Source organism: Aspergillus neoniger (genome assembly GCF_003184625.1).
Source record: "Aspergillus neoniger CBS 115656 unplaced genomic scaffold BO87scaffold_39, whole genome shotgun sequence".
NCBI lineage: Eukaryota > Fungi > Ascomycota > Eurotiomycetes > Eurotiales > Aspergillaceae > Aspergillus > Aspergillus neoniger.
The window spans coordinates 208,117-223,006 of NW_020291167.1; the positions used below are offsets into that span (position 1 = coordinate 208,117).

The following is a 14,890-nucleotide window of genomic DNA, read 5'->3' on the forward strand; positions in this document are numbered from 1 at the left end:
TATCCGCGATCGATCATCAAAAGGAATGCAACCTAGTACTACAGTACGGAGTACATGCGCTGTAGACAATAGGATATATCAGAAGTACCCTACGAATAGACATACAATACTACTCACGTATCAAATACACCACAATGATGCTATACTTCCGTAACTATTAGCTATTTCCATCTCGGATCCTGTCACATTCTTCCCCATCAAAAGAAGCAAAACTTCGCGACGACGCTAAACCATCGCCGTTTCAACGCTACTGCTGGACCAGCACTATCTATGCAACCCCAAAACACTGCCTCCACAGTCAGACGCACAAGTCAGAATGTAGCCTTCAGTCCAGCATGGCACAAATGCTAGCACTGTCCCATAAATGGGTCAGACTACCGTAGCTAGTAGATTAATATAATATCTGACTGATCGCCCCAATAGACTGAAGTAGATTAAGCTGAGTCTACCCCTTACTTAGTCACCTTTTCCCTCCACCAGACGGGATTTCTTCGGAATTCGATCCATTCAACATCATAAGGTATGCGATTCTCAATTTCTCGCCGTGTAGCAGTGTTGTGCTTAGTGGCTGCCTTGACGTGTCACTCTGGCCGGCATCACCGCAGGAGGCGCAATCAGCTGGATGGGGATGGTTGGACCTTCGGGGCACCAAGGTGCTTAGGATGGATGCTGTGGGTGTGATGCTGAACCCTGGGTTGGTTGGCTGGCTGACCGCCGGGTCTAGATGCCGACAAGCTCGTTTGCTTCTTTACTAGGTGTATCACTGTGGTCGCTGGATGTAAAATTCCACGGAGTCGCCGAATCTCACGATATCCACCATTGTTATTATTGACAGGTCCCTCGGTCGGATTTATCACAAAAAGAAGCATCCTAATAAGCCACCGCATTCAACGCATGTGGATGGTATCCGTGACTGCGAGCAACCAAATCGTCGAAGTTGTCGACGGTCTCCTTCATGACATCCGTACCTACAGTAACATAACAACCAGCCGTCAGTATCGCATCTTCAGAACCCACCGCATTAATCAGAATGGCACAAACTCACCCCACATGAAATCCTGCCAGGATTTATCCGCCCAAAGATCCGGATTCTTCCCAGGGCCGCGAATAGCCTCGTCGCGCTTGCGCTGTTCCTCGCCATCCGGCAAATGCAGCGCTTTCCGTGTTACTGCCGCACTCTTCTGGATCTGTTCGGCGCGATCCTTTCGTACCCGCTCATAAACCGCCAATGCGCTATCGATATTGTCCGTCAAGGCCAACACACACCCGAGCACCCCAGCATCTTCGATCGCCTGCGCCGCTCCCTGCGCCACATACGGCAGCATAGGATGGCACGCATCGCCCATCAGAACCACGCGATTCTCAATCCACGTCGGCAGCGGAAAATGCGAATTCAGCGTCCACTCCATCACCTCCCCATCCGGAACATAACTCAATAAATCGCGAACGAGTTCATTCCACTCGGAATAAAATTCCTCCATCTCCCGTTTATCTCCCTTATTCGTCCAGCTTTCCTCCGTCTCCGCGCCTTCTTTCTGCGGATGCAACAACACCATATTATACACGGTATTGTTCTTCATCGGATACGCCATAATATGGCCTCCCGGTCCCATCCACCGCATCCCGACATTCTTTTTCAGTAACTCCCGCGCCCGCGGATCCCCTTTCAATTTATCCTCAGGGATCTGGATCCGGTACGCCGCATCCCCGGTCGGCCGACAAATATCCTGAACGCCATGTTGCGCCGCCATCTGGTGTCGCAGATCGGATTTGATCCCATCCGCCCCGATAACAACATCCCCGGATACCCATTCCCCGGTATGAAGCTGCACGCGCGCAGAGAAATCGGGCGCCGCACAGACAACTCGCGAGTCAGTTCGAATGGGGATATTTTCCGACCGTACCGCCTCAAGCAGGATACTTTGCAAGTCGCCGCGATGGATGACTGCAAGGGGAGCGTGATACTTTTCTCCGACCTACACACACATTAGCCTCCCCACCCACAATGATCAAAGGTAAAGATATGGTATAACATACAGAAGGCATCAACTCCGCCTTCCCCAGCTCCTCATCATTCTTATACCGTCGGAGAGAATTCATCTCCAACACATTCGCCTTCTCCATGACCTTCTCCAGTAGACCCAAGCGACCGAGAATCCGCGCTGCATTCGGCGCCATCTGGATGCCCGCCCCGACCTCGGCGATTTCCCGCACCCGTTCGAGGATGGTCACTTTGTGGCCGGTTTTATGGATCGCCAGGGCGGCGGAAAGGCCTGCGATGCCAGCGCCGACGATGAGGACATGCAGGGGTTGGCCCTTGATGCGGGGGAGCTGGAAAGTGTCTTTGTAGGTGTCCATGATGACTTCGTAGTATCTTGTGTATGGTGCAGTTAATTATGGTTTCAAGTTATTCGTAAAGAGAGAGGTAAGTGAGCTGTACTTATACAAAACCAACGCAGTGACATCATGGCTACCAATTCAATCCTACCCCTTGTGCAACATCAGTCGGTTAATACGTCGGTAGTATCTCCCAACATATCTCCATATATCCATGACACCGTACCTAGATGTGATTCCTCACTCGGAACACATCTCAGGAGTCACTCTTACAATAATCCCCCAACATAGCTCCACAGCTTTATAACAAGCAGGAAACCTGACAATATCAAGAAGTGGAGATGCGGATCGCCCGGAAGGAATTTGACTTCTGACTTTCCATAGAGTTATCGGCACCCGAGTTCGGGATGTATGTTTGCTGTTTTTGGGTATGATGTCATTCCGTATTTCAGCATCTTGCATCTATGATTTAGTACTGTGAGTGGTATTCGAACTACAATCCGGATGGAATAGAAAAGAATTTATATTATAGTGGAGCCCTTGAAGCTGAACTTGTTATCTTTATATATGTTGAATTATATGAAAGCAGGTTCTCTATGCTGTATATTAGGAGTGGAGGACTTATCCCGTAAGGAAGATGACAACATGTATGACTTGAACAGGAGATGTATCTTGCATTGAAAAGTAGTAGTAGTAGTAGTAGTAGTAGTATCTTCAAAATGAAATAAAACGCAAAAGGATATATATACGCCAGTCGTAATACATGAACATAAAGCCAACACCAAATCAATCACTCCGCCGAACGTCCTCCATAATCTAATCTACTAGTCAAGCATCACAACTGCTTCTTTCCCCCCTCAAATACCAACCCATCCAAATCTCCATGTTCCGCAAACCACACATCCTTCAAGTAATTTCCCCTTGACACCCACGGCCCCCGATCTGCCGCCTTGGGCAACGCCCCCGACGCCCGGGTGATATACGTCGAATTCAAATTCAACAGTGGCCGCTCCTTCAAGCTTCCCGCCTCTCCCGGCTGCAACCGTGGAACAGCCGCCTTCACACCAGCCGCCTCCAAGTGCTTCAACAGCCGACAGATAAACAACGCCGTAGCGTCGGCACCCAACGTCCACGACGCATTGGTGTACCCAATCACGAACGCTGCATTGGGCAGATCCTGCATCATCATGCCATGCCAGAGGAACTTGCTGGGGATGTGGATGGGTTCACCATCGACAGTGACGGAGGCGCCACCAGCAATAAGCAGTCTCAGACCCGTGGCAGTGACGATGATGTCCGCGTCGAGGGAGTCGCCGGAGGAGATCTCGACGCCGGACTCAGTGACGGTGGAGATAGTGTCGGTTTTCACGTCGGCGTGGCCGGTGTGCAGGGCGCGGAAGAAGTCGCCGTCTGGGCAGATGCAGAGACGCTGGTCCCAGGGGTTGTAGCGGGGTTTGAAATGCGGGGAGTGGGAGACGTGAGCGGGGAGTTGGCTGGAGACGGAGAGACGGAGAAGGAAGCGCGCGACTGTAGGGAAGGTCCGGCAGAAGAGGAAGAAGAGGTGGCCGCTGATGAACCAGGTAATGCGCTGGATGCGGCGCGAGATGGCGGCGGGTAAGATGTAGCTGTACCACGAGCGGTTGCGGTTGGGCAGGGAGAGGATATAGGTTGGGCTGCGCTGCAGCATGGTTACTTGCGCGGCCTTCTCGGCCAGCTTGGGAATCAGAGTGATAGCTGTGGCACCGGAGCCGACGACTACGATCTTCTTGTTGCTGTAGTCAAGGTCTTCGGGCCAGAATTGAGGATGGATGACTTCCCCCGAGAAGCGGGAGAGGTTCGGGATATCGGCTTCGAGAGGTTGTCTGTAGTCGTAGTAGCCGGTGCCGAAAATGACGAACCGTGCAGTCAGGGCGCGTGATTGCCCGTCATGGTCGACGGTCAGGGACCAGAGCTGGTCGGAGGAGGACCAGTCGGCGCCGAGTAGCCGGTGCTGGTAGCGAATTTTCTTGTCGATGCCATATTTGTGAGTGGCACGGTGCATATATGAGCGGATGGAGGAGGCCTCGGCGATGGGACTATTACCATCCCAGGGAAACCACGAGAAGCCGAAGGAGAAGAGATCGGAGTCGGAGCGGATGCCGGGATATTTGAAGAAATCCCAGGTGCCGCCAAGAGCATCGCGGGCCTCCAGAATAGTGTAACGATAGTTGGGGAATTGAGATTGAATGCGATATGCCGCATTGATGCCGGAGATACCGGCACCGACAATAACAACATCCAAGTCAGTATCCATGATGGAACAAAGAGCGGTATGATGATGGTGGATGATGAAATGAGCGGTCGTACAGGCTACTTATAACGAGGCATGCAGCTCACATGGCCTCGGCTGCAGGTGCAGCGCAATGATGAGTCCGAGGCTATCCTGATAGATCGCAACCGCCGGCCGTTGGGGCATCAAAAATGGACCTGGCGATCAGCGGCCAATCCCTCCCAAAACGGCAACCCTTGCGACCCTCACATGCGATTGAACCGAATCGGCCTCTTGGATCTTTTGCATTTCAGACTGGGTGGTACAGTGGCCCGTGAAGTCTTAAACTCGCTGTCGCACAGCCAGGATGTAGCCATTACTGTAAACAGCACTTTCTTGAGACCGGTATCCTACCCGATATGATTGCTCCCAAAATCTCGCTCTCTTTGGCGGAGAAACTGGACTTGGTGCCAGCTCTTGCGTCAATTACTTTGACAGTTTTCTGGGCCCTCCTGACCTCCCTTTGGCGTTCTACCGCATACCCCAAGACGCTGGTGCTTCATATTGGCTATGCGGCATTCCGCAAAGCCACGGCCCGCTTGACAGTGGCCCAAATGCAGTATGTTACTTGACCGCAACCAACCCCGACAATGCCCATGTCCACTAACAATGCAGATATGCCCTTCCAACCACGGACCAAAACTACGAACGTTACGTCCGGAAGCACAAGCTACCCTCCAAGACAGTAGACTTGGGTGACGGGGCTCTAGGACATTGGATCGGGGACCCGAAAGCGGACAATATCTTGATTTGGTATCACGGTACGTTCATCCCCTCCTCCCTCCCCCTTCCATCATCCCTCCTCTCTACCACCTTCCACTCACAAAACAAATATAGGAGGCGGCTTCGCCCTCCCCGCCAACAGAGGCTACTTCCAGTTCTTCTTGAACCTTATAACTCATCTGCGGAAATATCACAACAAATCGCTCTCCATCTTCACACTAACCTACACTCTCGCTCCGGGGGCCACTTACCCAACGCAACTCCGCCAAGCAACCTCCGCCCTCCGCCATATTCTAACTACTCACTCCCCATCCCAAATCCTCCTCGGCGGGGACTCCGCAGGCGGGAACCTCGTCGGTGGAGTCCTCTCCCACCTCGCTCATCCCCACCCTCAGATCGCCCCCATCCCTTGTGAAGGAACCCTCCGCGGAGCCATCATGATCGCTCCCTGGACCAGTCTAGCCTCGGACTACACCGACCAGGAGATTGACTCGCGCGGGGACCTGATTACCCCCGCTGTTGCGGGGCCCTGGGCGCAGGCGTATCTTGGATCCGGAGAACGGGACCATTATACGGATCTCTCGAGCGCGCCGGCAGAGTGGTTTGAGTCTTTCCCCGTGGAGAAGGTGTTGGTTTGTGGGGGCGGGAGAGAGATTTTGTTGCCTGTGATTGAGGGGTTTGTGGAGAAGTTGAGGGAGGGATTCAAGGGGGAAATGGAGTTTTGTGTTGGAGAGGGAGAGGGACATGTGGCGCCGATCTATAATTTGTATATTGGCGAGAAAGAGGAGACGGGGCAGGGGATGAGGGTGAGGGGGTGGTTGGGGGAGACTTTGTGATGGCTGCGGTGTACTAGATGTGTTATGGCTGGAAAGGAGCATATATTGCTGGCAGGGGATAGCTTTATTGTTGGTATAAGTTCAGTTGTAGTATTCTTTTTTTTTGTGAACATTTGAATAGTACATATGCAATGAGACATGAAATTGATATATTTTGAGATATGTCAAGACGAGTTGCCACGTAGCAGGCAGTATGTGCCTTGAAAGACTTCTGACATATCATATACACTTTGACCAAGTAGCTACACCGTTTCTTGATCTAACTCCATCAATAAACTCAACTCATGCAATGCATCTTACACAAATCATTATATTAACATTATACATGAATGGCCTAAACTCCAAAACCAAATAAGCCATCATTTACTAACATCATTCTCTTTCTGCCACGCCCTCAACTTGACCAAGTCCTTCGACGCCAACCCCCTCGCCGTCTCCTGCAACCACGTCGGCCACGCCCGCACCAAACTAATCCACCACAATGATTCAGGTAAAACAAGCTGTCCACTCTTCCCTGAGATAATCTGCTTCGCAATAGTACTGCCCACCCTCTCCACCGTCAAAACAGGCTGCTTGAATTCCTTTCCAGCATCTGTGAGCTGCTGAATCATGGGTGTGCGCACCCACAGTGGATGAACCACACTATGTATTATTAGCCTTCTTCCCTGCATCGAAAAGAGAAAAGAGAAGAAAGCTTACCTCGTCTTCACCCCCGTAGTCTTATGCCAATACTTCAACTCCTGCCCCAGCCCCTCATGGAATGCCAACGCACTCGCCTTCGAACAGCTATAGTCCACGATCTCCCCGAGCGACATGAAACTAGCCTGACTAGCCACCGTCACGACATGGCCATGATTCCGCTCAATCATGGCAGGGAGGAACTCCTTCACGATGAGAAAGTGCGAAATCGTATTCACTTCGAATGTTTGTCTGATCTTGGCCTCCGGTTCGTCGAGGATCGTCGCGTCGTTGGCGACACCTGCGTTGTTAACAAGGACTGTTGGATGGCCGTGCTTGCACCGGATTTGTTCTGCCACGGGGTGCAGTGCGGCGGAGGAGGTGATGTCTGCTTTGTAGAAGTGGACGTTGGGTGCTGCTTTATTATTAGTCGCTGAAATATTATAGTGTAGGGAAGGGAGGGCGTACGGAGTTTGAAGGTAGGTTCACTAATGTCGAGAATGATCACCTTCGCGCCGTGCGAGGATAATTCTGTCATGACTTGCTTGCCGATACCACTGCATCCACCGGTTAGGAGGACGAGTTCGCGGGCATTGTCCCATTTCCGGGTGCTGATATTGCTAAGGGATAGCGAGTTGAGGACGCGGTTGGTTTGGCGCAGAGCAGTGAAAGCTAAGATAGCAGCGAGAGCTTTAGGGACCAATGGGTGCAGCAATGCTTGCTGTGCTGGAGGGGGCAGATTGGCCAGGGCAGTTTGAGTCCATTCGTGGACAACAGGAGGGATGAATGACATGATGGTGGTATACAATTCTATTGGTGGTGATTTATTCCAGGTACCTTGATCAAGCTAAGATAAGGTAAAAGTGTGGCAGCCCTTGCTATATATCCCTTCCATTGATGGCCGAGGCTCACATGGCTGAAGATTGTGGCATGAATGCGGCATTCTGTACATTCCACAAACTGAGAACTCCCCAAACGGGAAATCGTTGCGATTGATCCGCGGTTAACTTTCGGACAACAACAGATTGCGGAGATGTTGATCCACTGGTTTGCATTGACGCCGATCAACGGTGCCGATCCCATGTGATTTGTTCCTATCCCCATGAATAAGGTATTGGGGTTGAATTTACTCCATATCTACTCCGTACTAGCCTATCTGATAATGTTGAGCGATGAGGGGTCAACTAGGGCTGATCGTCGGCTCATGGCAACCGAGGCAAGACAGACGCACTTCGGTTGACCCTGGATGATGTCGATCCTCATACTCTTTTTCCGACTGCAATATTTCTCCTCAACATGACTTTCATTTTGAAATTATTCTCTGCGATGTCTGTCCAACATTGTAACACATCATGGACGCTCTCGTGCTGCTGGCAGCGTCCCTCGTAGAGGGCTACCTTCTTCAACACAGTTTACTCCCCGACTGGGCCTTTCGCAGTGTGACGCTGCTCGCACTGGCAGGCAATCTTATTCTCCGATTTGTCTGGGGATTCATTATCTATCCATACTGGGTGAATCCATTGCGTTATCTGCCTACCATACCGGTATACTTGGTACTCTACCTTCTCATTGCAGTAACAGATACTAAAAGTTCCAGGGCAACCTCAATCATGCGCGCGTCCTCTTCGACGACCCCCGCGGCCGTCTCCCACTGCAATGGATGAAAACTATCCCCAACAATGGCCTCATTCATTTCCGCGACATTCTCAACCGCAGCTTCTTGATCGCCACAAACCACCAGGCCCTGCTGGACATCATGAGCACCAACACGTATGACTTCGAGAAGCCCTGGCGCACTCGCGAATTCCTAGCACGGATCATCGGCTTCGGGCTGATTCTGTCCGAAGGAAGTGCACATAAGAAGCAACGTCGGGCGTTGACGCCGTCGTTCAACGTCCGGCATATTCGTGCGCTGTATGCGCTGATGTGGTATAAGACGGGGTTATTGATGGATGAGCTGCAGAAGGAGATGGATGCGAATGAGTCGTGTGTGGAGATGAGTGTTTGGGCGAGGTACAAACCATCCCCTTTACTTTTTAGCAGCCAACATCCCACCTTTAAAATACAGTACTAAGCGACGAATAGTCGTCTAACACTAGATATCATCGGCCCCGCCGCCATGGGCCGCGACTTTCGCTCGCTCCACAACCCCGAGAACAAAGTCGCCGACAGCTTCCTCGCCATTCTGGAGCCAACCCGCGAGAAGATCGCCTTCTTGGCAGTCAACGTTCTCCTCCCGCAGTGGTTTGCCCGGAAACTGCCATGGCGCATGAACAAGGTCATCGACACAGAGACAGGCTTCCTCCGCGACCTGTGCAAGGACATTGTGGCAGAGAAGAGAGCCGCGATGCTCCAGACGAAAGCCACGGCCGCAGAACTGGAAGCGGACATTCTCGGCACGATGATGCTAGGGGGTGACTTTAGTGATGATGAGCTGGTTGATCAGATGCTGACGTTCCTTGCTGCTGGTGTATGTCTTGACCCCACCCCTATACTGATTCCTAAATTTATGAAGGGCATATATACTAAATAGAAGACAGCACGAGACCACCGCCAGCGCCTTCACCTGGGCCTGCTACCTTCTTACCCTGCACCCAACATACCAGCCCCGTCTGCGAGACGAGATCCGCTCCCGTATTCCAACAGGATCGTCACCTATTACCCACGCAGACCTTGAATCCCTGCCCCTACTGAACGGCATCGTCCAGGAGGTCCTCCGCCTGTATCCCACCGTCCCGCTGACTCTGCGCGAATCCATCCGCGACACTACTGTCGCCAATACCGCTATCCCGAAAGGAACGAGAATTCTCCTCTGCCCGTACGCTATCAATCGCAGTCCAGAGTTCTGGGGCGAGGACGCGGATGTGTTCAGGCCAGAGCGATGGGTGGACACAGATAAAGAGGGAAATCAGGTGGTGAATGGACATGGAGGAGCCGGGACAAATTATGCTCAGATAACGTTTTTGCATGGGCAGAGAGCGTGTATCGGAAAGGACTTTGCTAAAGCAGAGTTGAGGTGTGCGTTGGCGGGAGTGTTGGGGAGGTATGAGGTGGAAATGAAGGATCCAAACCAGGTTATTCATATTGCTGGGGCGGTTACCACGAAGCCGGTTGAGGGGATGCATTTGAGGATGAGGAGGGTGGACGGGTGGTAAATACTTGGAAATTTGGGATGGATAGTATATAAATCTTATGAGTTATGCAAATAGTTACTCTTGTTAATAGTACCAGTCTATAATTTTATCAACGCATCACTTCTTGACCACTGGTCGACTCTTATGTCCCGGTCCATGTGCATGAGAATGCCCATGAGCATGAGCATAAGCATGACCATTCAACAGCTCACTCGCCTTTCTCTTCCCACTCTTCTCCCCCTTCACCTCCTCCTCATCTTTGATATCATCATCCTCCAAATCAGGCCAATCCTCCCATCCATCCTCCCAAATCCCCGCCATGATCTCCTGTTTCTCCGCCCTCTTAACCCCCTTCGTCCGCATTACCTTCTCCCACTTCTTCATCTCCTTCTTATCTAACAGACACTCATCAAGCAGCTTTTTAATCGCTGTCGTATCAATACCCTCCCCAATGAACACAATCTCCTGACGCCTATCGCCCCATTCACCCTTGAAGTCATCTTCAATAGACTTGCGCACGTCCGCATCCTCCGGCCATGCTTCGTCAGGTAGTTCGGCGAACCACCCGCCACCACAGCCTAATGTGAGCATGGCGCCGGCTTGACTCCATTCGCCGAATTGGTATGGGCGGGTGGCGAGCCAGAAGAAGCCTTTGGAGCGGAGAATGGGGGCGAGGATAGGGTCGGAGCGTTTGTTAGACAGGATGGTTTCGGGTGGGATGGAGGTGATGTCTTCATCATCATCTTCTTCTTCCTCGTCTTCGGTGTTGTCTTCATCGTCATCTTTCATCTCTTCATCATTATCGTCATCCTCCTCATCATCTTCATCATCTTCATCCTCGTCCTCCCCAGCCGCATTCTGCAAAATAATAAACTTATCATGCAGCAACTTGAACAGCCTGCGCGGATGAAACGGCCGTCTAGCCGTATAAACAAAGTTATTAATGCCATACCTGTCCACATTAGCCAACGAACCTAATCACGAAACAGAGAATTAGAAAAGGAATACATACTCAACCGTCTCCGGCTTCGGCGCCACTCTCTCCCCATTCCCCGTACTCAACAGACTCATCTCATGCAGACTCCTCAACCAACCGGCACCACTCGCCGCCTTAACGAAATCAAACCTCCCCGTGTCCAGAATCTCCCGCACATCAATCTTGGAGTACTTCGCCTCCATGACCTTCACAGCCGGATTAAGCAATTTAATCAACGTGTGGATCTTGTCCTTGGCAACCTTATCAACAAGATCAATTTTATTGATGATAATCACATCCGCAAACTCAATCTGATCGACCATTAGATCGGAGATGGTTCTCTCATCTTCCGGGATCACTTCCCCGGAGGTATATCTATCTGAGAGGAACTCCGCGGTATCGAGATTCGAGTAGAGATTGAATGCGTCGATGACGGTTACGGTTGTGTCAAGGGTGGTGAGGGTGTGGAGGCCGCCTTGTTTGACACTATACATACCAATCCATCAGCACACATCACGCATGTAATAAGAAGATGGGGGAAGGGACATACACATCCTCAATAACCTTCCTCTCCTCCACACTCAACACCTGCTGCTCAGCTCCACTCCCATCCCCATCCGCCTCCAACATCGCGGCCCCAAACTCCGCCGTGAACGTCTCAGCCACTTGCATCGGCTCACTAATCCCCGTGCTTTCGATAACGACGTACTCGACGCCATCTTGGGATGCGAGTCGTGCTAGCTCAGCGAGTAAGTCCCCGCGGAGAGTGCAGCATATACAGCCGTTTTGCAGCTGGATGAGGGATTCTTTTGTGTGCGAGACGGTGTGGTGGTGTTTGATTAGGGCTGCGTCGATGTTGAGACTATCCCTTTTGTTAGATGGTACGGGTATATAGATGATGGGTCATGTACCTGCTCATGTCATTGACTATAACTGCGATGCGGAGGCCATGGTCAGGCGAGAGGAGGATATGTTCGAGGAGGGTGGTTTTGCCGCTTCCCTAGTTAGGAGCCATTATATTAGATTTCTGTATATTTGAGGAATAAAGGGAGGGTGGGGGGAAGTACTAAGAATCCAGAAAGGAGAGTAACAGGCAGCTTTCTCCTCTTGGATGTAGGAGCTGGGCTCTCCAATGCATTGTTGGGGATTGTTGGGTGAAGGGATTCTTTGCCGGAGTCGATCATTTTCTTGAATTCTTTGTTACTTTTTGAGGGAATGAGAAGGATCAGAATCAAATGGAGGATTAGAGTAATATTGTCTACTTTATCTATGTTATATAGTTGTCACCACCAAGGTGTATATACTAATGTATACTACTTAGGGTTGGTTAGTTTTATCGACGTTGTGATTGGTTTGCACCCAAGGTCCTCTTGTCTACAAGGTAGTACTAGTAGATATTATGGTTTACCAAGGTACTCAATGCCGTACCACATTGCATTCTTTACTAATAAGAGGAATGTAATGAGTAAATAAACTTATTTCTATTTGTTTTACTACCATATGTGACGTATTCATCAACGGTAGACCCTAATAGACGCACCAGTATCTACCGCGTAACACTATCATCACTCACACAATCCACCCCAATTCCACCCTGGATATCATCACACACAATCTCCGCAGTTCCCTTGGGGCTCGTTATATTGACATTTGACAGGGTAATATTCGTGCACACCGCATCTGGCGAACAGACGAGATCCGCCACAATCTTGCCATCTTTACCCGAGGAAGAACCCCAAATATTCTCAAACAAGATGTTGGTAATGTTCACCGCAGACGGGTACTCGGCACATTCTGTAGCGTTGATATCAAAGTAACACTGGTCCAACACGATCGGCGCATCCGTGTTCTGGATCTGGATGTTCTTGTACGTGACGTTGTTGATGCGGCCGTAGCCGACGTCTTGGCCGGCCCAGGCCTTGAGACGGGCGCCGTTCTATTTCACATCAGTCTTGTAATATGGGTCAGTGGGTGACGAGCGACGTACCTGTCCATTCAGCAACGTCACATTCTCAATGTACACATTCTCAATGATATCCATCTCGCCCGCGTACTGGCCAATACTACCCATACTCACGCCGTGCGTGTTGTTGCACCACATGTTCTGGACGAAAATGTTGGTCGTGTTCGGCTTCGGCGAGAAGCAGTCATCTCCGACATCGATGCGCATATTGGTGAAACTGACGCCGTCGACCTCAAGAGAGTCCATACCGTCGGTGTTGGCGGGGTCGGACTGTCATCAGTTAGCATTGATACCATTGGAATCAAACTAGACGCCAGAGAAGATGGAACTGACCGAAGCATTAGTCGAAAACGCATGAATGTACACATTATCAAAGGAGACATCATTAGTGCGAACGAAAAAGTTCGTCCAGCACGGCGAGTTCAGCTGCGTGATGCCCTCGACCGAGACGCGAGTTGCGTTATCGGTGAGGAAGAGGATGGGACGGTAGAATGTGTTGTCCGAGTCCTATTATTATTGTCATTATCAGCATATTCGTTCCTTGCAGGAATGTATGTGGATGTGGCATACCAAAATTTGCTTTCCAGCAAACTCATCATACCATTTCTGCCCATTGCCGTTCAGCACACCACTCCCGAAGATCTTGATGTCCTGACCACCCCAGCGCCAGAAGGTGATGGATTTCTGGAAGTCGTAGTAGAAGTTGTTGGCCTGCCAGTAGGTGATGTTGTTTGTGAACTAAGCGGTAGCAACAATATCAGTATCATGTTTTCTAAACCATTACCGAAGAAGGTGAAAGGAGGGATATACCTGAATCTCCCCTTCAAGCTGCACCTCAATATTATCCAAGAAGGTCAAATCCAACTTCTTCCCGATCACATAGGTCTCCCCCCGCTTCAACAATAACCGACCACCATGGTTCGCCTGCTTCAAGCCCCAGAGGAAATCACTAGACACATCGTCCAGTTCATTCCGCGAGGGCCGAATAGTAACTGTTTCGCGATCTGGATACTTGGGATACTGAGCTCCAATGGCGTGTAAATGTGCTGTGTTGGACGCAGGGATGATTTGTGCGCCGGGGATGAGGGGAGATCTGGGGACGGAGACGCCGAAAGCGGCGGTGAGGAAAAGGGTTAAGGGGAGAAGATGCATTTTGCAGGCCAATTCCTTTCTGCCGTTTGCTTTAATTTCGGTCTGAGTGAATGTCAAAGAGGCATTGATCTTCTATTATATATGAATCTTCTAGGTAGGTGTATCCGTATGTACCCCAGATACATACGATCGATAACATCATAGCAATCTCGATAATCTGGGGAAGAATTGGGGTAAACCCCACGGGGAAACCGGGGAGAACAATTTCCACCTGTCATCGTGATCTTGGCTGGTGCACGGGGCCGGCCTGAGCTGACACAATTTCCCCGGATTGTCTGTGAGGCAGCTGGTGGAATTTCCCACCAATCGAGGGTGACTCACGGTGATTTGGGTATGGGTGAGTAATGGGGTGATGTGTTGGATGTTGTGGAGAGACAAGCGAGTTGTGGGGATATTAACTGATCATGGTGTACTAGTATATGTTGAATGAGCTGGGAGTGCTACTGTTGTGGGTTTGCTGGTGGGATGATATCCTCCGTGGGTGTGAGTAGACGCATATAGATAATTTCTGTATTGCAGCATAGCATGACTCGACTGTTCTGACAGCACAACTGTAATCTATATATTATTGCAGGAATAACTAGTTTTTTAGATTCTCACTAATATCTTTATTTCATCATACCCTCTTTAGTACGTACCTGCCTGTCAAAGAGCTCAGATTTGATGCACATCGCTTCTATACGATTATCCACAGTTAAAACTATACACATTAACATAACTGATGAAATAATACATTGTTAATAAGCAACCATAACACAAATCCCATCCTTATGCATACCCATT

The 14,890-nt window shown here is 50.4% G+C and overlaps 6 protein-coding genes across 6 annotated transcripts; 2 read left to right on the forward strand and 4 right to left on the reverse strand.

The window, feature by feature from the left end:
* Positions 1-775: 775 nt before the first annotated feature.
* BO87DRAFT_160594 (salicylate hydroxylase) lies at positions 776-2,467 on the reverse strand. Its single transcript, XM_025618240.1, has 3 exons — positions 2,038-2,467; positions 1,046-1,976; positions 776-968 (listed from the first exon to the last, which is right to left on the reverse strand). Exons 1-3 carry the CDS (start codon positions 2,356-2,358, stop codon positions 871-873), a joined length of 1,350 nt encoding a protein of 449 aa, XP_025475688.1. The 5' UTR covers positions 2,359-2,467; the 3' UTR covers positions 776-870.
* A 566-nt stretch (positions 2,468-3,033) lies between these two features.
* BO87DRAFT_380047 (flavin-containing monooxygenase) lies at positions 3,034-4,713 on the reverse strand. Its single transcript, XM_025624207.1, has one exon. The coding sequence runs from the start codon at positions 4,628-4,630 to the stop codon at positions 3,173-3,175; it is 1,458 nt and encodes a 485-aa protein (XP_025475689.1). The 5' UTR covers positions 4,631-4,713; the 3' UTR covers positions 3,034-3,172.
* Positions 4,714-4,992: 279 nt separating this feature from the next.
* Positions 4,993-6,204, forward strand: BO87DRAFT_343301 (lipase/thioesterase family protein; the record flags this gene model as incomplete). The annotated part of the gene is made up of 3 exons (XM_025620776.1): positions 4,993-5,204; positions 5,261-5,406; positions 5,483-6,204. Exons 1-3 carry the CDS (start codon positions 5,005-5,007, stop codon positions 6,202-6,204), a joined length of 1,068 nt encoding a protein of 355 aa, XP_025475690.1. The 5' UTR covers positions 4,993-5,004.
* A 359-nt stretch (positions 6,205-6,563) lies between these two features.
* On the reverse strand, positions 6,564-7,675 carry BO87DRAFT_343302 (short-chain dehydrogenase/reductase 2; the record flags this gene model as incomplete). The annotated part of the gene is made up of 3 exons (XM_025620777.1): positions 6,564-6,846; positions 6,904-7,297; positions 7,351-7,675. 3 exons carry the CDS (start codon positions 7,673-7,675, stop codon positions 6,564-6,566), a joined length of 1,002 nt encoding a protein of 333 aa, XP_025475691.1.
* Positions 7,676-8,234: 559 nt separating this feature from the next.
* On the forward strand, positions 8,235-10,037 carry BO87DRAFT_445729 (cytochrome P450; the record flags this gene model as incomplete). The annotated part of the gene is made up of 4 exons (XM_025628177.1): positions 8,235-8,426; positions 8,480-8,895; positions 8,968-9,352; positions 9,423-10,037. 4 exons carry the CDS (start codon positions 8,235-8,237, stop codon positions 10,035-10,037), a joined length of 1,608 nt encoding a protein of 535 aa, XP_025475692.1.
* Positions 10,038-10,133: 96 nt separating this feature from the next.
* Positions 10,134-14,125, reverse strand: BO87DRAFT_367598 (CobW domain protein; the record flags this gene model as incomplete). The annotated part of the gene is made up of 9 exons (XM_025621894.1): positions 13,766-14,125; positions 13,526-13,693; positions 13,289-13,462; positions 12,980-13,225; positions 12,566-12,928; positions 11,904-11,992; positions 11,543-11,854; positions 11,029-11,478; positions 10,134-10,968 (listed from the first exon to the last, which is right to left on the reverse strand). Exons 1-9 carry the CDS (start codon positions 14,105-14,107, stop codon positions 10,134-10,136), a joined length of 2,979 nt encoding a protein of 992 aa, XP_025475693.1. The 5' UTR covers positions 14,108-14,125.
* Positions 14,126-14,890: the final 765 nt, after the last annotated feature.

What these genes read in the sequence shown, in the direction of transcription:
- BO87DRAFT_160594 (XM_025618240.1), bottom strand. Translation starts at nt 2,358, where the DNA reads ATGGACACCTACAAAGACACTTTCCAGCTCCCCCGCATCAAGGGCCAA. An exon ending in AGGCGGAGTTGATGCCTTCT is followed by an intron (nt 1,977 to 2,037) that starts GTATGTTATACC and finishes ATGTGTGTGTAG; the next exon opens with GTCGGAGAAAAGTATCACGC. An exon ending in CTGGCAGGATTTCATGTGGG is followed by an intron (nt 969 to 1,045) that starts GTGAGTTTGTGC and finishes ATGTTACTGTAG; the next exon opens with GTACGGATGTCATGAAGGAG.
- BO87DRAFT_380047 (XM_025624207.1), bottom strand. Translation starts at nt 4,630, where the DNA reads ATGGATACTGACTTGGATGTTGTTATTGTCGGTGCCGGTATCTCCGGC.